The sequence below is a fragment of the Loxodonta africana genome, chromosome 1 (assembly GCF_030014295.1).
Source record: "Loxodonta africana isolate mLoxAfr1 chromosome 1, mLoxAfr1.hap2, whole genome shotgun sequence".
Classification (NCBI taxonomy): domain Eukaryota; kingdom Metazoa; phylum Chordata; class Mammalia; order Proboscidea; family Elephantidae; genus Loxodonta; species Loxodonta africana.
The window spans coordinates 100,989,180-101,013,603 of NC_087342.1; the positions used below are offsets into that span (position 1 = coordinate 100,989,180).

Consider the following 24,424-nt stretch of genomic DNA (forward strand, 5'->3'; position numbering starts at 1 on the left):
ATAGTCTTTTCAGGAGTACACAAAACATTTACCAAGATACTCTGGGTCATAAAACTAGTCTCAGTAGGGGCAATTTATAGCATTCAATTCCTATATTATAAAAGAAGAAAGGTTTTTAAACAATGACCTCAGCTTCTTCCTTAATAAACTAGAAAAAGAAGGGTAAATTAAACCTAAACTAAGCTGAAGAAATAAATAATGATATTCAAAGTGGAAATCAATGATATAGAACAGTAGGAAAAAAAATAAATGAAACCAAAAGATGGTTCTTTGAAAAAAATCAATAATTATCTTACCAAAATTGTCAGAAAAAAAAAAAAGAGGAACATAAATTACCATTGTCAGGAATGAAAGAGGGGACATCACTACTGATCCTATAGATACTAAAGAATAAAAAGGGAATGTTAGAAACAATTTTATGTCAATATATTTGACACATAGATAAAATGAACAAATTCCTTGAAAGATATAAACTACCACACCTCATCAAGAAAAATTAAATATCCTAAATAGTCTACTAATGAAATTGAGTTTGTAGTTAAAATGCTTCCCACAAAGAAAACTCCATGCCTAGATGACTTTGTATCCTCTGACCGTGCTGAATTCACTAGTTCTGGTAACTTCTATGAGGATTCCATGGATGGTCATGTCATCTGTGAATAAAGAGAGCTTTACTTGTTCTTTTCCCATCTCTAGGATTTTAGCATCTTCGGAACATGTCTTACAATCTGTGATGTCCTACAGTCGCTGTTGGCTAAGCAAATTTGGTCAGAGCTGTTCATATTGTTGTCATTTCAAATGAATTTCTTGTGTTGTTGGTTCTACATTGTTGAGTTAAATTGTCATTTTGTTGTTGTTAGGTGCCAACAAGTTGATTTTTGACTTATGGTGACTCCATATGACAGGGTAGAACTTCCCCATAGGGTTTTCTAGGCTATACTCTTTAGGGAAGCAGATCACCAGGTCTTTCTCCCTTGAAAGCCACTGGGTAGGTTCAAACCACTAACCTTTCAGTTGGCAGCTGAGTGCTTAACCTTTGAGCCACCAATGGCTCCCGATTGTCGTTTTAAATGTCTGCAAAAAGATTACACTGTGATTCAGGACTGTACCAAAAAAGCTACTATGTACAAAATTCAACATCCTTTGATAAAACTCAATAAACTGCATATAGGAACTTTATCACTCTGATAAAGAACATTCATAAAAAAAAAAAAAAAAAACCCTAGAGGTAACCTCATAAAAAAAAACATACTTAATGGTAAAAGATTGGTGCTTCCTTCCCAGGATCAGAAACAAGACAAGGATGTCCTTTGCTCTTTAAAAGCAACTCCAGAAAGTGCAAAGTTCATCCACTGACTGGGAAGAAATATTTGAAAAATAGATATCTGATAAAAGAACTTTATGCAGATATGTAAAGAACTTTAAAAATTCAATGAAAAGTACACAACCAACTCAAATTTAAAAATGGGCAAGAAGTTTAAATAGATGCTTCACCAAAGAAGATATACGAATGAGGTGGGGGGTGGGGAGCACATGAAAAACTCTTCAACATCATTGGTTAGCAGGGAAATGGAAATGAAACCCACAATGGGATATCATTACATAGCCACTAGAACGGCTAAAATTAAAAAGATTAATAATATCAAGTGTTCCAAGGATGGGAAGCAACTGGAACCCTCCTATACTCCAAAATGGTACAGGTGCTTTGGAAAACAGATTGGTGGTTTCTTAAAAGATAAACATACGCTTGCCATACAACTGGGCTATTTGACAAGAAAACACAAAATTGAGATTATTCTTTCAGTGATGAATTTTTGCTAATTTCAAATGTATGCCCTCGTGTTTGCTTTCCACGCATTTTGTGCACACAGTAGCTTTTTTTAGTACGAACCTGAATCACTGAGTAATCTTTTTGAAGACATTTGAAATGGCAGTTAACTCAACAATGCATGACCAACAATGCAAGTAATTCAATTTAAATGGCAACAATACAAACATCTCTGACCAAGTTTGCCCAGGCAGCAGTGATTGTAAAACATCATGGATTATAAAACACATTCCAGAGATGCTAAATTAAAAGATAAAACCAAAAACCTTTCTTAGGATTGATAAAATGTAGTAGTAATAATAACAATACTTAAAACAATAGTGTTTCAGTAAATTAATAGTTAACATAAGGTCTTTTTTTTTTTTTATAAGGTCACCATGAGTTGCAACCAAACTCAACAGCAACTAACAACAACAACAACAACAACAATTAAGTCAGGAGTCTGGGCGCTGTATTTCATTACACTACAGTTTTGGGGCCAGATTTCTCATGGCAAACAGTCTATGCCCAGTGATCAGTTGTCCCTGGTCTTATCCTTTCAGTTGATCTGGCCTTCTTACTAGACACCTGTCATACCATTGTTTTACTGTAGCTGTAAACCACTTGCCATTGAGTCGAGTCCAACTCATAGTGACCCTATAAGACAGAGCGGAATTGCTCCATTGGGTTTCCAGGAAACAGCTGGTGGATTTGAACTGCCAGCCTTTTGGTTAGCAGCCAAGCTCTTAACCACTGCGCCACCAGGGCTCCATTACTGTAACCAACCAAATAAACCAAACCCATTCCCACCGAGTTGATTCCGACTCGTAGTGACCCTCTAGGACAGAGTAGAACTGCCCCATAGAGTTTCCAAGGAACACCTGGTGGATTTGAACTGCCGACCTTTTAGTTAGCAGCTGTAGCACCTAACCACTACGCCACCAGGGTTTCCTGACTATAAACAACTGATTCTAATTCCATTTTAGGTCAGGTCTCTATCAGTGAATGACTTAGCAGTTTAAAAGCTGACTTTGTAAAACAGGCCAAACGAATTTAAATTATCAAATGCCACGAACATCAGACAAACAAATGTCTTGACATGTTTTAGGCAAATGTTTTAAATGTTTGTGATTTTGCTGATGGTTTTGTGTTCTGAGATAATGTTCCAAGAATACAGTTTTACTAAGGTGGGTTTTTATATAATGTATAGGTGATTGGGAGCACTGGAATAAGAAGCTCCAGCCATATTATTACCCAACGGACAGTATTCCAGAGTATTCTTCAATCTTGGTTCCAAATGTTGACAACGTTAGAACGAGCTTTCTGATAGACACCATTGCAAAACAACATAAAGTAAGTTTAATAGATAGTTCCTTAGATGATCACAAACCACGTAAGAAACACTACAGATAAGAGAGAAATTAAATTCCTGCACAAGGGGCTGGCAGTAGTGTCATTTGTGGGAGATACTTTTGGTCAATGAACCATGTCCTAGGATACATCCGCCTTAATATCCCCGGACTGCTGACTCCCAGCTTGCTAAGGAGAGCGGGCAGGTCTGCTTATAAAGTCCTTCGTGGAACTCTCAAAGTAACATGAGTATTCACCCATATTTTCTTCCAGTACTTTTATGGTATACACTTTACATTTAAAACTTTAATTCAACTAGAATTTATTTTGATGTAGATGAAATCCTAAAAAGCAATAAAAAATTAGTGATTATTGCTTGATGGGATGTAAGAATGGCTAGTAGAACTGTAAGATATTTAAAAATAAACATGCTGTAACACTTTTCTACATGATTGTCCTATGATCACAGGCTGTCTTGCTCACAGGAGAGCAGGGAACGGCCAAAACCGTCATGATTAAGGCCTATTTGAAAAAATATGATCCCGAAGTACAGTTATCCAAATCTCTAAACTTTTCTTCTGCCACAGAACCAATGATGTTTCAGGTAAAACCCATCATTTGCTGTAGTAATCGATATATTAAATATCTTAAGTGGTTGTTACAATCAAATGTGGATACAAGTAAAATATTGTATTATGTTAATATTAGCATTGTATTAATGTTATATAACACTGAAGGAAATGATGGTACAGTTGGCGCTTCAAGGCTAAGGTGAAAGCCAAATCCAAATAGTACATTTTGGCCTAATATTGAGGCTGAAGGTGAACTTTGGAGCACATCTCTATTAATATAAATTAAGGATTAAAATTCTAATAACTTATTTTTTTAATTTCACAGTATATATTTTAATAATTATGTTCACGTGTGTTAAATAAATAATATTCTATTCTCAAAAAAGGCTTATCCTTTTTAGAAATATAGTTTAAAATGCAATGGGTAAGAAAATGTTTCCCTTTCTCTAGAGAACAATTGAAAGCTATGTGGATAAGCGAATGGGAAGCACCTATGGGCCACCAGGAGGGAGAAAAATGACTGTATTTATTGATGATATTAATATGCCTGTGATTAATGAATGGGGAGATCAGGTATGTGTGAAATATTTTGTATAGATAATATTTACTCAGTATTTTTAGTTATATGTATGAATGTTAATAACCTTCATATTATTAAGTCTAGTAACACTTTCCAGTCTTTTTTCACGTCTCTTCTCTATTTGATATCCTTTCTTGAAATTCCTACGTGGTTTTCCCCAATAATCCCCTCCTGTCGTTCTGGCTACTTGGTTTCAGTGTCCTTTCTGGACTCCTCTCTTGCTTCTGGAGTCCCTGGGTGGTGTAAATGGTTCACCTTGCTTGGCTGCTAACTGAAAGAATGAAAGTTCGAGTCCACCCAGAGGTGCCTCAGAAGAAAGGCCTGGCAATCTATTTCTAAAAAAAAATCAGGCATTGAAAACTCTGTGGAGCACAACAACAGCCAAAAAAATATGTGTCGATATATATATGTATGTATGTGTGTATGTGTATATTGGTGGGTATATGTATGTACTGTATTTTTATGCAAATAAAACATGCCCTCTGCATTGGTTTGCCAGCTGAGCCCTCCCCCTGCGAGGACCCTCACAAGCCGTGTCATGCCATCTCACCTTTTATTCCTGTTTACACCAGACACACTAGAATCTCAGGACTTTCCGGTCAGTCCTCACCCTGAAAGTAATCCCCAAACAGCTCTACATGACTCTTCTCTGACTCTGTTTCCTACTCTTCCCATCTCCTGAAACTTCTTCAGCGTGCCTGTGGAAGCCATGGTTGATTCCACAGAATGCCCTGTAAATTCAATTTCTTCAACATATTGCTGTAAACAAAAATTAGTATAGCGCACTTAAAAAAAACACCATCACGGGGTGACAGTGCCGCCAGCAAACAAACACGGAAGGCAAGTGTTATTTACGTAAAATACGATGTGTGTGTATATATATGCGTATGTATGGGCATACATGCGTGCATACGTGTGCACACATATATATTTATATATATAATAAAGCACATGGGGGCACAGTTCAGGATACCTCTTAGAGGTAATGAAACACCTGGTTTTCTGTGTTTGAAGGCTTGGGACCATAGTCTCGTGGAGCAACTCAGTCAGTTGGCACAATGTAGTCCATAAAGTTTATGTTCTACATTCTAGTTTGGTGAGTAGTGTCTGGGCTCTTAAAAGGTTGCGAGCTGTCATTTAAGACACAGCTGTTGGTCTCTACTCGTCCAGAGCAAAAGAGAAAGAAGGAAACCCAGGACTCAGAGAAGAAACTAATCTACAGGACTGTTTACATGAACCACGGCCTCATCTTCAATGAGACTAGAAGTCAGATCGGGGCCACAATAGATAGATCCTGATAGAACGGGAGAATAATATGGACAGAACTCAAATTATTTAAAGTCCAAACTTAGTGGATCAATTGAGACTGAAGGACTCCCTGAGACTATTGCCCTGAAGTACTCTTTAAACCTTGAACCAATACTATCCCTTAAGATCACCTTTTAACTACATAACAAATTGGCTCATAAAATAAAGAATATCACATGTAAGTACTGTGCTCCTTAAAAAACCCATCTGTGTGAGACCTCATGGTCAACAGTTACTTTAATGCAAGATAAAAAGATAAGGGGGCAGGGAACTAGATTACTGGAAATGGAACAACTGGCAGTAATGAGAATGTTGACACACTGTGAAGAATGTAACCAATGTCACTGGATAATTTGTGCAGAATTAGTTGAATGCGAACCGATTTTGCTGTGTAAACTTTCACTGACAACAATACAATATTATTTAAAAAACAAAACAAAAAAAAACACAAAACAACAACAAAATCACTACAGAGCACCTTTCTTCCCTGGCGCACATGGGGTCTCCATGAGTCAGAGCTGACTTGGGGGTAACTGGTGGTGGCTTTTGCTTCTTCCTTTCCTCAGAGTTTCATCCTTGATTCTCTTTTAGCTCTTACTCTACATACTCTTCTCTCTGAAGAGACATTAAAAAACATATGTTTTTTCTGCTCTACCGCACACCACTGACGTTGTTGTGATCATCTATCAACCTGAGTCACTCCCTGTTAGAGGACCTTCCTGGTGTTGCCAGATGCTGCAGGCTCCTAGTGGGACCTCCCAGCATCCCCCGCCCACCAACATTTACAGCCTCATCAGCACCACCAGCCTTGAGTCCACCACGATGGGTCCCATCTCACCTTTTATTCCTGTTTACACCAGACACACTAGAATCTCAGGACTTTCCAGTCAGTCCTCACCCTGAGAGTAATCCCCAAACAGCTCTACATGACTCTTCTCTGACTCTGTTTCCTACTCTCCCCATCTCCTGAAACTTCTTCAGCATGCCTATGGAAGTCATGATTCATTCCACAGAATGCCCCGTAAATTCAACTTCTTCTCTGAACATTCCCTTCACCTTCCTGCTCCAGTAGAAAACTGACCCACCCCAACTCTCCAGGAAACTGTTTTCCCTGCAGGCTTATCAGGTTGAACCCCTGGGGCCTGGAGGTGAGGGAGGTGTCTCTTTGCTTCTCATTGACTTCTTTCCTGAAAACCTATCAGCCTGACAACACGCCACCACCTCACCTTGTGTCACAGTCATCTTGGATCCTCAGACCACACTCCCTCTTTCCCTGAAGATTTTAGTTCCTGGCACACTGTTACTCACTCCAGTACTATCCCTTCATCAAGGCCGGCTTCATGGGTGCCAGACCTGTCACACAGGGCCAAGTTTGGTTTAATGCTCCACTGTCGCCATCTTGAAATTCTTAATAACGTTTGAACAGGGGGCCTCATATTTTCATTTTGCATTAAACCAAACTGATTGCCATTGAGTGGATTCTGATGTATAGTGGCCCTATAGGACAGAGTAGAGCTGCCCCTTAGGGTTTCCCAGGCTGTAAATCTTTACAGAAGCAGACTGACACATCTTTTTCCTGTGGAGCGGCTGACAGGTTTGAACTCCTGATCTTTTGGTTAGCAGCTGAGTGTTCTAACCACTGTACCACCAGGGCTTACAGCTGGTCCTGACCGTCCCATAATTCTTGGTGATGCCAAAATCTACACACGTGATCTTGGCTTAGTTCCTTGAGATCTTCTCCTCTGATGATCGTGTCCTCCACCCTGCCTCATGCAGGATGCCAAACACACAGTCACACCCGGTCGTTATCAGTAAGTATTACTCCTTCGTTATCTCAGTTTCAAGCATTTTATTCTCTGATCACCATCTCCAGTCTAACTCATTCCCTCTACTGCCCAGACTCCACCTGAAACCACAGTCTACTGATCCTATCATCACTTAATTGTCTGCCTTTTCCTCTCATTTCCTTAACTTCCTTCCTTACCCAGCTAGAATTCCATGGTTCATCATTATAATCACTTCAGCATACACCCTCTACTCATCTGTTAAAGCCTCAACCTTGTTAAATCCTTGTTAAAACTCTTGGCCTGTTGCCCATCCACCTGCAACCATGCAGCTGAACTTGACTGGAGAAAAACACACAACACTGGTTTCACTTTAAAACCATGATCATGGGCCTCAATTGAGCTCTCTCTTTTTCAGATTTTGTTGTGGAAATGTAAATCAGGGGTGGATTATCCATTAGGCAAGGTAAGCATGGTGCTTACCTTGCTTACCAGATCATCTGTAGTGAACAATTTCACATTTTTTCACCACATCAAAGATTCTGCTTCTAGGTATGACTGGCGTCTGTCTCTCTCCCGACCCCACAGCACCCTTCTACAGAATTAAAGCCTCTTTTCAAATTTACAATTCCTGACATGGGTGGATCACCAAGTAAGCAAGATACGCACAGGCTTACTTGTGCTTACTTATTGATCTGTAGGGAACAATTTCACATGGGGTTTACCCCATCTTCTGGTAAGCAAGGTGAGCACAGTGCCTGCCCGTTGGATAATCTGCCCCTGATATAAATAACATAAAATTTGCCATTTTAACCGTTTTTAAGCGTATAATTCAGTGGCATTAATTACATTCACAATGTTGTACAACCATCACCACTATTTCCAAAAAACTTTTTCATCACCCTACACGGAAGCTATCATTTAAGCCATAACTACTCATTCCTGCCTCTCCCCAGCCTGGTAGTCACCAGTCTATTTTCTGTCTGTATAAATTTGCCTGTTCTAGATATTTCATGTAAGTGGGATCATACAATATTTGTCCTTGTGTGTCTGACTTATTTCACTCGGATAATTTGATCATTAAAACTGATTCCTTATTGTCTTCCTGTTTCCGTTGCTCCTCTCTGCCTGTTCTGAAATCAGCAGCCAATTAAAACATGAGTCAGATCGTGACACACTCCTATGCTCAGAATTGTCCAGTGGGACTTGTAGAATATAAACTCTAGAATCCTTACCATTGCCCAAAGACCTGATGCTGTTTGATCTCATCACCCCATTTCTCTGCTTCAGCCACATTTCCTGATCCTTGTACATGCTGTACGTCCACTCAGCGTCACTGCATTTGTTGTTTCCTCTGCCTAGAATACTCCTCCCCTAGATTATCTAAGTGGTTTGCTTTCTCAGCTCCTTCAAGTCAACTTATATGTCATATGTCATGTCAGGAGAAGCCTCCCCTGATCGCCGCCATATCCAGTTGCACCCCCTGAGTCTCTCACATTCACTTTCTCTTCTTTGTTTTCTTCAAAACACTTATGATATACCGTCTACTTATTAATTTACTCATTCAGACATACATACATACCGTACATGCACACACACACACATACATATGCATTTTGTCTCTGACCACTAGAATATAAGCTCCATGAGGATAGGGATTTTTGTCTATGCCATAACAGAGCCTGACACAGAGTGTTGTTATTAGTTTCCATCCTGTTGGACCTGACTCATGGCAATCCCATGTGCAGCAGAACGAAATGTTGTCTGGTCCTGCACCATCTTCACAATTGTTGGTATGCTCAAGTCCATTGCGTGGCTACTGTGTATCTTGAGTGCCTTCCAATCTAGGGGAGCCCTGGTGGTGCAGCAGTTAAGAGCTCAGCTGCGAACCAAAAGGTCAGCAGTTTGAATCTACCAGCCACTTCTTGGAAACCGTATGGGGCAGTTCTACTCTGTCCTATAAGGTCAATATGAGCGGGAACCGATTCGACCGCAACAGGTGTGATTTTTGGTTTTCCAAACGAGAGTCTCATCTTCCAACACTATATTAGACAATATTCTGTTGTGATCCTTAGGGTTTTTCTTGGCTAATTTTTGGAAGTAGATCTCCAGACCTTTCTTCCTAGTCTGTCTTAGTTTGGAAGCTCTGCTGAAACCTGGCCACCATGGGTGACCCTGCTGGTATTTGAACTACTGTGGCATAGCTTCCAACATCACAGCAACATGCAAGCCACCACACTATGACAAAGTATCAGACAGGTGGCATATAGTAATCATTCATTACACATTTTTTAAATGAACGAATGTTAACATTTGAGGAGCGTGTGTACCAGCCACTTTGAGATGCCCAGTAGGAATTTGATATACAAGCGTGGAGCTTAGAAGGGACACTGAAACTGGACTTACAAATTTTAGATTCTTCAGGGCATAAGTTGAGATATCATCCCGTGGAATAGTGAGTAGAAGAAAGGGCTGCGGATGGAACGCTGGAGAGCAGTTACATGTGAGGGGTGGGTGGAGAAAGAGTCTGTTGGAGAGGAGACTGAGAATAAGCAATCTAAGAGTCACACGATGAATCTGGAAAGAATTGGGCTTCTGAAATCAGGAGAGAAAAATGTTTCAAGAGGGAGGGAGTATAAGCAGCGTTAGAGGCTGCAGAGAAGATGAGGACATAAAATTTAGAATCAATATATTCAGTTGTGTAATATTGAAAGCTCAGGACTGAAACCATCCCACATTCTGATCTAAAGTGTTGAACGTTGAACATGAAAGATGTCTATAGTGAAACTTGCTGTAAGTCTGAGTACTGTTGTGATTGTACCAAATATCCCATAACTCACCCATTTAAATTTATTGAACAATTAGTTTTATCAGTGTGGTAAGGAGCACATTGAACTTGCACTAGACATGTTTAACTTATCGTTTAGAATATATGAGTGTGTCTTTGTTGGGGTTCTCTAGAGAAACAGAACTGGTGAGATATATATCTATGTCTATATAAGTGAGATATATGTCTATATCTATATATTTACTTCAAGGAATTTGCTTATATCATTGTGGGATCTGGCAAGTCGAAAATCCATAGGTCAGGCAGCAGGCTGGAGACTTCTGCAGGCTTGCATCCCAAGATCAATAGGTCAGGCAATGTAAAGAGTACAGAATGAAGAGAGAGAGAGGGACAGAGAGAGAGAGAGAGTTCTGCCAAAGTATCTGTTTGTGATGCGGAGGCAGAGCACATCTAAAGAAAACTCCCTTTTCAACAGATTGATTGCTGACATGACATTAGATTACATTATGGAAGGTGATTACATTATGGAACAGACTGCATTACATTAGATTACATTATGGAACTAGGCTAATGTTTGCCAAATGGCAGGGAACCATAGCCTAGCAAAGTTAACACGTAAGATTAACCATCACAGGATGGCGTCATTTAAGTCAAATTGGTTTGAAGGTGATTGACATTCACAAACACTTCATTGGTAAGGGTGGAATATTTTCTTCTAATCGCATGTGTATTACATAATAGGAGCTATATATGAATGTGGATCCCTGGTGGCGCAGTGGTTAAGAACTCAGCTGCTAACTGAAAGGTTGGCAGTTCAAATCTACCAGTCACTCCTTGGAAAGCCTATGGGGCGTGCTACTCTGTCCTACAGAGTTGCTGTGAGTTGGAACTGACTGGATTGCACCTAACGGCAACAACAACATATATGAATTTAAGGAGACATGGTGGCACAGTGATTAAGTGCTTGGCTGCTAACTGAAAGTTTGGCGGTTTGAACCTACCAGCCGCTGTGCAGGAGGAAGATGTTCCAATCTGTTCCTGTAAGGATTACAGTCTTGGAAACCCTATGGAGCAGTTCTACTCTGTTCTATAGGGTTGCTATGAGTTGGAATCCATTCCATGGCAATGGGTGATTGGTATGTTAAGGGTTCTTGGTGGCACAATGGTTAAAGTGCTCAGCAACTAGGGCAAAGGTTAGTGATTTGAACCCACCCAGTGGCTCTGTGGGAGAAAAGACCCAGGACAGAAAAAGAGGCTATAGCTCTGCTGAATTACTAATAAATGCATCTTAGGAAGCCAGACTCTGGGTGTGTGTTTATAGATCGCTCTACAAATAATGGTTCCCTACCCAAGGCCTGGTGGTGTAGTAGTTAAGTGCTCTGCTGCTAACCGAAAGGTCAGCAGTTTGAACCCACCAGCTACTCAGGTGGAGAAAGATGTAGCCATCTGCTTCCATAAAGATTATAGTCTTGGAAACCTTATGGGGAAGTTCTACTCTGTCATATAGGGTCTCTATGAGTGGGAATCGACTTGATGTCAATGGGTGTTTTGGGTTATATAGGAATGTGATGATATGTTAATAAATATTATTCTATAAAATTTCAGATAACTAATGAGATTGTGCGACAGATGATGGAAATGGAAGGAATGTATAGCTTGGATAAGCCTGGAGACTTCACTACTATTGTTGATGTGCAGCTTATAGCAGCCATGATCCACCCTGGAGGTGGTCGAAATGACATTCCCCAACGTTTAAAAAGACAGTTTACTGTGTTTAATTGCACATTGCCGTCAAATGCTTCAATAGACAAAATTTTTGGTATGAATATTCTTGGTGTTTAATTTTTTATTGCATTACGTAATGGATATAAAACATAAAAAACTTTAAGAGATAAAAAGGCTGTATCTGAAGTAGGGGTTAAGTATCTGAAATGGAGAGCTAAATGCCAGGAAAGAGGGACTAAATACTAAGAAGACTCATGTTTTCAGTGTATCCTTAGACTCAGAAATATTTGGAAATAGGCTTTTTGATGGTTGGCATTAGAGGTAAGTGAACCTTTGATCTTTGGTTTTCTTGACATGGTTAATCAGAGGAATTGGGGCTCATGAATGATAGCAGATCAATCATAGGCTAACGATATACAAGTCAAAGGTAGCCTCTGATATGTTAATGAAAATGAGATTTTTGACACCAACCTGAAGTTCACGTAAATTGTATCATCGAAAGTTTTGTATATATAAGAGATTTAGGCCTGTGCATATATGGGTATTTGTTATTTGATATAGCAAGTACTGAAGATCAGAGGAGAAAGAGCAGACTTTCAGTAAGTGGCTCTGGGATATTTAGTAATTCACATGGGAAAAAAATTGACGTTAGATTCCTACCTCACCCCAAGCACAGAATTAATTACAGGTGGATTAAGGACTTAAATGTAGAAGGCAAAGCTATAAAACATTTGGAAGAAAACACAGGAGAAAAACTAAATGACCTCTGGGTAGGAAAGGGCTTCTTAAACAAGATTTGCAAAGCACAAACCATAAAGGGAAAAAATTGACAAATTTGAGAAAATTAAAATTAAGAACTTCTGTTTGTTTTTGAAAAGATAACATTAAAAGAGTGAAAAGACAAGCCATAAAGTGGAAGAAAAAAATTTCAAACTATATAACTAACAAACGATTAGTATTCAGAATATCTCAAGAAATCCTATAAATCAATCAGAGAAAAGCAAACAACCCAGTATAAAAACGGGCAAAAACCCAGGCACTTTAAAAGGAGGAAACCGAATGGCCATAAAACAAATGCAAAGATGATAAACATCATTAGTATTCAAAAAAAAAAAAAAGCCAGGAAGCTGCAAATTAAAAACGCAGGGAGATACCATTTTATACCCACCAGATTTGCAAAAAACGATACCTCTCTTAAAATCAAGCTTTGGTGAAAATGTGAAGCAACTGAGACACTCATCTACGGCTGGTGGGGGTGGACATTGCTGTGAAGTTAAGCCCCTGCACATCCCACTGCAGTTCCCCTTCTAGGTGTATTCCAGTTTTTAATATTTTTCTCAATAATTTGTGCTTTCTGAGTCTTGTTTAAGAAATACTTTCCAAGCCAGAGGCATTCACAGATTTTCCTAAATTTTCTTCCAGACGTTTTATAGTTTCACCTTCCAGATTTAGATCCTTAATCCGCCTGTAGTTGATTTTGCACGTGCGCACCAGAACACTTAACACAAGAATGTCCATAGAGCCATGTTCATGATAACAAAAACCTTGAAACAACCCAAATGTTTCTAGGTGATAAAACTGGATAAATAAATTTTAATGTCCTGACCCACAATGTAATGCTATGTAGCAGTGGGTATGAATGAACACAGCTGTATGCTTTAACATGGATGAAGCCCAGACATAAAACGTTGAGTGAAAAAATCGGGTCACAGAGGAATATATGATATGATTCCATTAAATTAAATTTCAAAAGTTAAAGTTCAAAAACATACGTGGCAAAGTTATAAAGAAAAACAAGTTACTGCTTATCACCAAGTTAGAATAGTGGCTACCTCTGGAGGAAGGAGGGGTTTGTGAAGAGGAGAGAAATTGGGGCTTCTAGAGTACTGGGGCCATGTTGTATTTTTTAATCTAGCAGACTCTACCTGAGTGTTTGCTTATTTGTTAAGCTATTTTACCTACGCTTCAGTATTTACTATAGTTAAATAAATGTGGGAGAAAAAACCAACCAAGAAACTGAGGCTCAGAGAAGTGAAGTAAATGCCCAACCAAGGCCATTTAGCTAGTACGTCAAAGAAGTGTGGTGCTAATCCCCGTTTTCTGATTCCAGACTCCCTGCTTCTTAGAAAACATTTGCTCCACAGAAGTTGGAAATCTAGAGTCTCAGGGCTTCAGGAAACAAATGGGCATTACAGGCATTTGACACAACCAACCATGACTTAGGAAGACAGTTTTCTGTTCCCTGAAGTCAGTTCTTCTTCAGTCTGTGTAAACAAACCCCAGCTTCTTCAGCGGCTTCTTCCTTCATACACCTGCTTTGCATTTCTGAGCAGCTATTCATATTCATCCATTGCCGTCCAGTCGATTCCGACTCATAGTAACCCTATAGGACAGAGTAGAACTGCCCCATAGAGGTTCCAAGGAGCACCTGGTGGATTTGAACTGCCAACCTTTTGGTTAGCAGCTGTAGCTCTTAACCGCTACACCACCAGGGTTTCCATGTGAGCCGAAATTGCCTCCACGGCGGTGGGCTTTTTTTTTTTTTTTGATTCATATGCATAGTCTTCTGAAAATGATGTGCTCAGAGCTGAACACGTTACTCAACATAATAGTCTGACTGAAGTGAAATAGAGAAAATCTACTTTTGCAGCCTAAAATCAAAGGCATTTTCTACAAGTCAGTCCATTCCTAAGGAATGTCAGTTGGACTGTCACTGTGCTGGGTTTCCTATGAATGGTCACATGTCTAGCCCAGGAGATATGGTACAATTTTCTACTTCTGTAACAATCAATCCGTGTGACCCTGAACAATTTCCTTTACCTATGTAGACCAGGTCTTCTCATCCAGAAGATGAAGGAATAGTCTCTAAGTAGTTTTCCAGCTCTCATGTGCTTTAGGGTGAATGCTAACTTACAGTCTCCAGAGCCAGGCTGCCTGGGTTCAAATGTGATCCTGGGTTCAAATATGATTCACCCTTATACTAGCTATGTGGGCTTGGGCAAGATACTAAGCTCTCTGCTAGAGTTCTCTCATATTAAAAAGATGTTTTAGTCTCCTAGGGCTACCTTAACAAAATATCACAAAGTGGGTGGCTTTGAAGAACAGAAAGGTATTGTCTCACAGTTCTGGAGGCTAGAAGTACAAACCAGGGTATTGGCAGTGTGAATTCCTTCTGAGGACTCTGAGAGAAAACCTCTTCCATGCTTTTCTCCTCGCTTCTGGTGGTTCCCAGCAATCCTTGGTGTTCTTTGGCTTTGTAGTCACATGGCCATCTTATTCTGTCTCCCATGCCTCTCTGTGTATCATTTCCTCTCTTATAAAGACATCAGTTAATAGGATTAGGGCCCACACTACTCCAGTATGACCTCATGTTAACCTGCAAAGCCCGTTTCCAAATAGGATCACATTCAGGTGTTAAGAGGTATGGGGCTAAGACTTCAACATATCTTTTTGGAGGGGTCACAATTCGATCCATAACAAATGGGAATAATATCTACCTCATATTCTTTCCCATAGGGTGTTGAAAGGGTTAACTGAGTTAATACATATAAAATGCTTCTCTCTGCACATTAAGCTTTGGCAGACCCGCTGCTGATTTCCTGTCCCAACTGGTTCCTTGAGAGAAATTCTTGAGATCACTCAGCTTAGTCAGTCTTGTAATGATTTATTATTCACTGGGATAAACATGTACCTTGTAATCTATTAGTATGGTTGTATCTTCAATCTTGTTTATTTTCCAGGGGTAATTGGCTGTGGATACTTTGATCCTTGCAGAAACTTCAAGCCTGAAATATGTGAGATGATTGTGAATTTAGTCTCAGCAGGCAGAGTGCTATGGCAGTGGACTAAGGTACAGAATGGTCTGTTGCTGATAATAAAAAAAAAGCCAACTATTATTCAGCCTCAATCTCACCTCATGGCTCCTTAAGTTATCATAACATCATATGTGTTATAGTGCTTTTTTGGGAAAAGACAAATTATGTGCTCAAATAGATTTATGACACCTTCCCCTTCCAGGGAGCAAATATTGTGACTGAATGAGGCTTTCAATATGTATGAGATATTACTATAAACCAGACAAGATGTCCAAGATAAAGGTGAATTTTGGAGAAACGAGGACATTTCTTTTCCACTTGTTACTCTGATTTGTATGTCTGTCTCAGACAAACTATATCAGAACTTCAATAGATGTTTGTTGACTGAGGGAATACATGTTACCAGATACAACCAAGACTTAAAGTCTAACTCCTGTGCTTTTCCGAGGTGGAACGTGAATTAGCAAATGAATGGTAGTGTTCTTAACAAAGGTCCGTGGGTGGTGCAGACGATTTGCACTGGACTTCACTAGCCTAAGGAAACCCTGGTGGTGTAGTGGTTAAGTGCTACGGCTGCTAACCAAGAGGTCGGCAGTTCGAATCTGCCAGGTGCTCCTTGGAAACTCTATTGGGCAGTTCTACTCCGTCCTGTAGGGTCGCTGTGAGTCGGAATTGACCCCAGTGGGTTTGGTTTGGTTTGGTTTACTAACCTAAAGGTTGGTGGTTTGAACCCAGCCAGTGGTGCCACAGAAGAAAGGTCTGGTGATCTGCTTCTGTAAAGGTCACAGCCAAGAAAACCCTATGGAGCATTTCTACTCTTAACATATGGGGTCGCCATGAGTCGGAATCAACTGGACAACAATGGGTTTTTTTTTGTTGTTCTTAACAAAATGGGCTAGATTTCAGTAAACAAGTCAGTACTCTAAGTAAAGCTGAGCATATCCATGGTGGCACCAGATGACTTCAGGCAGCACTTGTGGAAAGGCAACGAAGTGTATGTCTGAGATAAAAACGGGGTGATACATTTGCTGAAAAGTGGTGAAGGTGACCCAACAATGGACTAGTTGCAGTTCACTCTACATTGATTAGGCCAGTTACACACATCTGGGTGGAAGCTTATCCTGTGGGAAGGCTGAAGTGTACCAGCCTTCAGATTCCCAGGAGGGCTGGAGGAATTCCAGATACAGAATTTTCAGGAGAGGAATGGGGTATTTCTATGAAATGCTCTTCCACACAGCCTCCTGCAGTGATCAGTTCCTTGGATGGGGTTCTGCTCCATGTCAACGCAGGATTTTTGCACATGCTATTCCCACTCTCTTAAACTCAAAAAAGATCTATTGGATGGATGGGTAGACGAATGGCAGGGTCTGAGTTTCTGAGATAATGCTCTGTGAGAAGCCCCATGTGAGCCTATTGTTCAGTTTGAGGTGCCTATGTACTTACTTGTCTGAAAAGCATTGGCCCTCTGGGAGTCTCTCCCTCAAAGCTTCGTTTGTTATATAAATGTTTACTTGCACTACTTCCTCCCTTTCTTCCGTCGTTTACCCCATTTTGCACTGGCTCGCATTTACACTGCTCTCATCAAGGTCACCAAGACCTCAATCTTGCCAAGTCCAAACGTTAATTTTCTTCTCCCGCTTACTTTTCAGCAGCATTTGACATAAATGATTCACTCCTTCCCTCTAAACACTTTCTTCACTTAGCTTCAGAGGCATCCTTCTGTCCTGGTTTCCTCTTACGTCACTGGCTACCTTCTTTAAAGTTCCTTCTCTTCTCCTCCTCTAAACACTGGGGGGCACCTGGTCTCAATGTTGGAACCTGTTTCCCATCTACATTCTTTATCTAAGTGGTCTCATCCAGCCTCAGGGTGAATTAGCCTGTAAAAATTTACTCTAAATGTCACTTGGGTCACTCAAATGTGCTTTTTCAGTATAAACCAGTTGCCATCAAGTAAAAAATAAAAAAATTTTTTTTTTTTTTATCAAGTTGGCTTCACTCTTGGTGACCCCATATGTGTCAGTGTAGAATGGTGCTCCATAGGGTTTTCAATGGTGGGTTTTTCAGAAGTAGATCGCCAAGACTTTCTTCTGAGGTGTCTCTGGATGGACTTGAACTTCAAATCTTTTGGTTAACAGCCAAGTGCATTAACCATTTGAAAGGGCTTATTCCATGAACAGGTACTGAAGAAAGTGTTTGCTTTTTTTTATTTTCGAATACAATGATAGTGATATCAATTATGATCTTTAAACATGACCAGTAATGCCTTTCATACCTAGTGCAACTCAGGTTTATCCCTTAACTGGGATCTCTCTGGATAAGAATGTGTTACTGTTATAGCTTTGCCTTTTTAGAGTTTAGAAGTTGGTAGAAATAGTAAATAAATTTGCATAGCTGAACACAGACTTTGCACTTAAACAAAAACCCAGAAAACATCTATTACCTAATAGCTGCGTGTCAGATTTGCCTGTCAATTTGTTGTAGACGTATAGCTATATGGAAGTGCGTGATTAGGCCTGGATCCCCACAGAAACCCAAATTATGTTATGCAGATATATTTGTAGAAATTGAAACCCATTAAGGACCTTAACCAAAGCAGTCTATACAAGATAGTCCTTATTGATTTGAGAGGCGAACACTCAGTGTTCTTACCTGCACGACAACCAGCTCACATTCAGTTTTTTGTTATGACATATTTCCATATATATACTGGTAAGATTAATAATGATTACCAAACCCAAAGCCAAACCCATTGCAATCAAGATGATTCCAACTCATAGCGACCGTATAGGACAGTGTAGAATTGCCCCATAGGGTTTCCAAGGCTGTAATCTTTACAGAAGCAGACTGTCACATCTTCCTCCCGTGGAGCGGCTGGGAATGATTAGTGCCACAATTCCCATAGTTGTCAAGAACTGAGGGGAAGTGAATTATTGAAAGCCAACCAGTGGTAGTAGACCTGGCATTGTACGTTATTCTTGAATCAGTTCCATTCAAGGACTTAAGGCCTTTTAAATTCTCTGTTGGTTTATTTATGATGTGTTTTTTCTATCAGTGCTGTAACAAAAATATGCAATTTAATCTTGGTTTATTTACCCAGCCTGACTGTTTTTATATAAGATAGGATTTGTGAAGCAAAGTGGTTCTAGAAGCAGTTGTGTTTTTAGTTTTCTCTTGAAAAACTTAAGTGTAAGTATTAATTTTTTTGTCTTTAGGTAAAGATGCTGCCAACTCCTTCCAAATTTCACTACATCTTTAATCTTCGAGATCTTTCCCGAATTTGGCAAGGAATGTTAACCATAAAAGCTGAGGAGTGTGATTCAGTCTCTACCCTCCTGTCCCTTTTCAAGCACGAGTGCAACAGAGTAATTGCAGACAGGTGCCTCTTTCAGCTTAAACATTCTGTATAGTAAGTTTGGAGCCCTGGTGGCACAGTGGTTAAGAACTACGGTGAGCTACAGCTGCTAACCAAAAAGTCAGCCCTTCGAATCCACCAGCCGCTCCTTGGAAACCCTACAGGGCAGTTCTACCCTGTCCTGTAGGGTCACCGTGAGTTGGAATCGACTCGATGGCAGCGGGTTTATATAGTAAGCTTATAGTACTAGATTAATTCTTGCATTATCTACTCAGATAAATAGAGCAAGGAGTATCATCTTATTTGCTGTAGAGCTTATGGGGCTTGGATGCCATTTCCCACCTGCTGGTCTCCTTAAAAAAATGCTCAGCTAATTTATCTGAGTATGATTTCAACAGTACATCTTTGTAAATCGCCACTTCGTCAGAGAGTTGGTAAAATTCAGAGGCAAATTGTAGTTGTGCGTGATTATAAATATTGTTAGCTCTGTATAGGTTTTGCATGGTGAAATCTGGTGTGTAAGTTCAGCTGTCTCTCTGAGCCTCACTCAGCTTCCTCATCTGTAGGATGTGGATGATAGTGCCAATCCCACAATGTTGTAAAGTTTCTAGCAGAGGGTCTCACGTGTAGGTGGTACTTATCAAATGTTAGTCCCCCTTCCTCCTCTCTTCCTTCTCTGATACTGCGTGAGAAGGGTTTGTATGCCATGCACTCTCTGCCCACACACCCAGAAGGAGGACACCTGCCTACTATTGACTATCACCTCTGTAGTCCCATTGCAATCTTTGGAGACATTTGACTCTACCCAAGTTATCTGTCTGTATTTCCTATAAATAATACTATTAATGTTACGACTACTTTGGTTGGAGTTATGACGAAAGGGTGAGGTAGAGGCTGGGAGGAGGTGGAGGGAGGTGGAAGCCACGTGTAGTTAGAAGACGCATACATATTTTGCATTTTTACTAGGCTGTTTTAATTTCAGATTTATAACTCCTGAAGATGAGCAGTGGTTTAATGCCCACCTTACTCGTGCCATTGAAGAAAATGTTAGCCCAGAAATGGCATCCTGTATTCTTCCGGAACCATACTTTGTAGATTTCCTCCGTGAAATGCCTGAACCAACTGGTGATGAACCTGAAGATACTACTTTTGAAGTTCCCAAAGTCTATGAATTGGTATTTATTTTCATCCTTCAGAAAAAGTTTCCTGTACCACTTACCTAACTGAACAGTACTCCCTGCCTCCCCTTTTCTGGGCCTACTGTGGGATTGCTGTAACTTCTTAGTTCTTTGTGTGTTGTGATTCATAGTTATCATGGACCAAGTAAAATAGTTCTCTCAGTGAAATTTAGCAGGAATCCCACTAAAGTCAGTTATGAGACAAGCATGCCTACTGTTACCACTATGATTTAACATTGCTTTGAAAGTTCTAGGCAGTGCAATAAAATGAGGAAAAGAAAATAGGCATAATTATAAGATAGGAAAAAATCAAAATACCATTGTTTGCAGATGATATGATTGCCTACTTATATAAATCCAAGACAAATGAAAACCTGTTTTAACTAATAAGAGGTTAGTACCAAAGATTAAATACACATAAAACTCAATAATTATCCTCTATACCAAGGGTTGGAAAATTGTAGTCCATGGGTCAAATCAAGCCTACCACTTGTTTTTGTTGGATCTGTGAGCTAAGAAGGATTTTTAATTTTTTAATTTTGCTTTAGGTGAAAGTTTACAACTCAAATTAATTTCTCTTTCAAAAATTTGTACACCTATTATTTTGTGACGTTGGTTGCAATCCCCACAATGTGACAGCATGCTCCCCCTTCCCACCTTGGGTCCCCTGTGTCCACTGGTCTAGTTGTTGACCATTCCTGCTTTCTCATCCTGCTTTTGGACAGGAGCTGCCCATTTGGTCTCATATGTTTGATTGAACTAAGAAGCATGTTCCTCACATGTGTTATTTTCTGTTTTATGATTCTGTCTAATCTTTGTCTGAAAAGTGGGCTTCGGGAATGGTTTCATTTCTGGGTTAACAGGGTGTCTGGGAGGCCGTAGTCTTAGGGGTCCCTCCAGTCTCTATCAGACCATTAAGTCTGGTCTTTTTACATGAATTTGAGTTCTGCTCCACACTTTTCTCCTGCTCTGTCAGGGACTCTCTGTTGTGTTCCCTGTCAGGGCAGTCATTGGTAGTAGCCAGGCACCATCTAGTTCTTCTGACTTTAGGCTGGTGGAGTCTCTGATTCATGTGGTCCTTTAGTCCTTTGGGCTAGTATTTTCCTTGTGTCTTTGGGTTTCTTCATTCTCCTTTGCTCTGGGTGGGATGGGACAAATGTATCTTAGATGGCTACTCAGAACTTTTAAGACTCCAGACACTGCTCACTAAAGTGGGATGTAGAACATTTTCTATATAAACTCTGTTATGCCAGTTGACCTAGATGTCCCCCAAGACTATGGTCCCTGGGTCCCAGCCCCAGCTACTCAGACCCTCAAATTGTTTGGATGTGTCTAGGACACTTCTATGCTTTTGCTTTGGTCCAGTTGTGCTGACTTCATTTTGAAATAGAAAAAAGTCAAAGAAAGAATAATATTGTGTAACCTGAGAGTTATATGGAATTCAAATTTCAGTGCCAGTAAGTAAAGATTTATTGAAACATAGCCACACCTCATTTGTTTACATATTGTCTATGACTGCTTTTGTGCTAAAATGGCAGAGTAGTTGCAACAGTGACCATATGACCTACAAAGCCAAAAATGTTTACTATCTGGCCCTTTACAAAGTTTGCTAACCTTTGCTCTATGCCAACAATCACAAGGTAGAAAATACAACAAAAAAGCATTTCACTCAACAACAACCAAAATGGAAAATATCTACGAATAAACATGATAAAACAATACTTGACTAAATGATAATGCCCCATTCTTCCTAAATTAATGTATAAAAAAAAAACCCTAGGTTTCCTGAAATGGGAAACAAGATTCCAAAGGGATTTTTTTAAATGGGTCACATAACATAGAGATTCTAAAGTGCACAAAGATCAAAGAATTAAATGGGAGGAAACAATACACAAAGCAAAGAAAGTAGGTGATTACTTACCTCAGAATGCCAAGGACTTGTGTGTTTGACTACAGAAAGAATGTAAAAACGTGTATATATTTTTAAAAAGCCATAAACAATATTAAAAAGCAAATAAAAACTGAGAAAAATATTTGTTCCATTCCAACATTAATTACCATGGGTAGAAGTCGGTGCTGGGCTTCTGGGAAGGGAAGAGCGGAAATGATTTTGTATTGGAAACGTCCAACTTGTGCCGTTAGGTTTCAGGCCTCAGAAAATGGAAATAACTCAAAGTAGATCAATATGCAACAAATCTCTGGAAATCCATAGGTTTTTTTTTTTTTTTTCCTTCCAGAATTACTTCCGAGTTCTTTTACAATGGCTACTTTCATAAATATTTGGATCTTAATAAATAATATTTTTCTTCCTCCCCACCCCCTAGATACCAAGCTTCGAATTCCTGTCTGAAAAGCTCCAGTTTTACCAGAGACAGTTCAATGAAATCATTAGAGGAACATCTCTTGACCTGGTGTTTTTTAAAGATGCAATGACTCATCTTATAAAGGTTCTAACTATTGACTCTTTACTGATCTAAATAGATTATGTAGAAGCTTAGTAAATTTCCTGGATACTTCTTGAGAGAATAAGTTCTTACCAGGTAGCTTATAACCCCTTATTTGAATTCATCAGCATGACAGCACATGTTTTTCAAGGACAAATTGATGTGTTCAAAGCTTTTGACACACTGAGTCAAAGAATTTTACCTTCCTGGAACGTAACTTGGAGAACCCTGGGAAGAAATATTCCCTCCTCACATTGTATTTTGATATTATGGAGATCTTGTTCCCCATGGAGCTGATGCTTTAAAAATGCCAATTTCGTGACTGGCTTATAGATTGTGGACAAACTGATGTGGAAAGGGTAACAGGGACGTTTTACCAGGTTACCTGTTGCTGTTGAATTGATTCTGACTCACGGTGACCCCATGTATATCAGAGTAGAACTGTGCTCCATAGGGTTTTTTTCTTTTTAATAATTTATTTTATTTTTTGTTTTTTTTTCCTGAGAATATACACAGCAAAACATACACCAATTCAACAGTTTCTACATGTGTAAAGCAGTGACATTGATTACATTCAAGTTGTGCAGCCATTCTCACCCTCCTTTTTTGAGTTGTTCCTCCCCCATTAACATAAACTCACTGCCTCCTAAGGTTACTATCTAATCTTTCCAGTTGTTGTCGTCAATTCAATCCCATATAGATAGTTCTTTAAAAGAGCATAATGCTCAAGGCAGACATTCTTTGCTAGTTAAGCTAAACTATTGTTCGGTTTTAAGATGACTTCAGGGGATATTTTTGGCTTATGGTTTAAAGCTTATTTCAGAGCAATAATTTTGGGGGTTCATCCAGCCTCCATGGCGCCAGAATATCTGGATTCCATAAGAATTTTAAATTCTGCTCTGCATTTCCCCCCTTTTGATCAGGATTCTTCTACAGAATCTTTGATTAAAATATTCTGTGCTCCATAAGGTTTTCAATGGTGGATTTTTCAGAAGGAGCTCTCCAGGCCTTTCTTCCAAGATGCCTCTGGGTGGACTTCAACCTCTAATCTTTAGGTTAGCTGCCAAGAATGTTAACCATTTGCACCACCCAGGAACTCCACCAGGGTGTATAAACCTGTTGCCATCAAGTCAATTCCAACTCATAGGGATCCTATAGGACAGAGTAGAACTGTCCCATGGAGTTTCCAAGGAGTGGCTGGTGGATTTGAACTGCCATTCTTTTGGTTTTCAGCTGAGCTCTTAATCACTGTGCCATCAGGGCTCCAATAAAGGGATGTATAGGACTGGTGAAAAAATAGAAGCCAACTAGAGGCAGCACGAAAAATGAGCATGGCTTGATTTAAATCTGAAGGGCTGTAGAAGGGAGTTGTTTTCACGTATAATTGATTGATATAAAGGGAGTTTTTCCATGACTAGAGAACATGGAGTAGGAAGGTTTGATAAAGAAGAGGCAGTTAGCTCTGTATTTATTATCTAGTTGTTTTCTGCAAAGTTGGTGAATTTTCAGATGTCCTAAGGAAGCTTTCACATCCGTTCATCGATTCAACAAGTAATTATTGAGCTCCCACTGTGGCTAGGTCTTGAGGACCTGGGGTATTGTCCTAGGTGCAAAAGCACAAAAGTGATTAATATATTGAAAAATATATCGTAAGATTAATATATATCAAGGTATTGCTACTACTCTGCCATACATAAAATATGCCTTTCAAAAAACATGCT

At 39.6% G+C, this 24,424-nt stretch overlaps 1 protein-coding gene across 1 annotated transcript in view; it reads left to right on the forward strand.

Annotated features, from left to right (window-relative positions):
* DNAH8 (dynein axonemal heavy chain 8) overlaps positions 1 to 24,424 on the forward strand; it is a 347,089-nt gene that overhangs the window by 185,250 nt on the left and 137,415 nt on the right. Inside the window, exons 50-57 of the mRNA XM_003404207.4 lie at positions 3,018 to 3,160; positions 3,627 to 3,761; positions 4,180 to 4,302; positions 11,795 to 12,008; positions 15,655 to 15,764; positions 18,942 to 19,105; positions 20,064 to 20,256; positions 22,584 to 22,706. Of these exons, the coding sequence (XP_003404255.4) occupies positions 3,018 to 3,160; positions 3,627 to 3,761; positions 4,180 to 4,302; positions 11,795 to 12,008; positions 15,655 to 15,764; positions 18,942 to 19,105; positions 20,064 to 20,256; positions 22,584 to 22,706 (1,205 nt within the window). The remainder of the gene's footprint in view (positions 1 to 3,017; positions 3,161 to 3,626; positions 3,762 to 4,179; positions 4,303 to 11,794; positions 12,009 to 15,654; positions 15,765 to 18,941; positions 19,106 to 20,063; positions 20,257 to 22,583; positions 22,707 to 24,424) is intronic.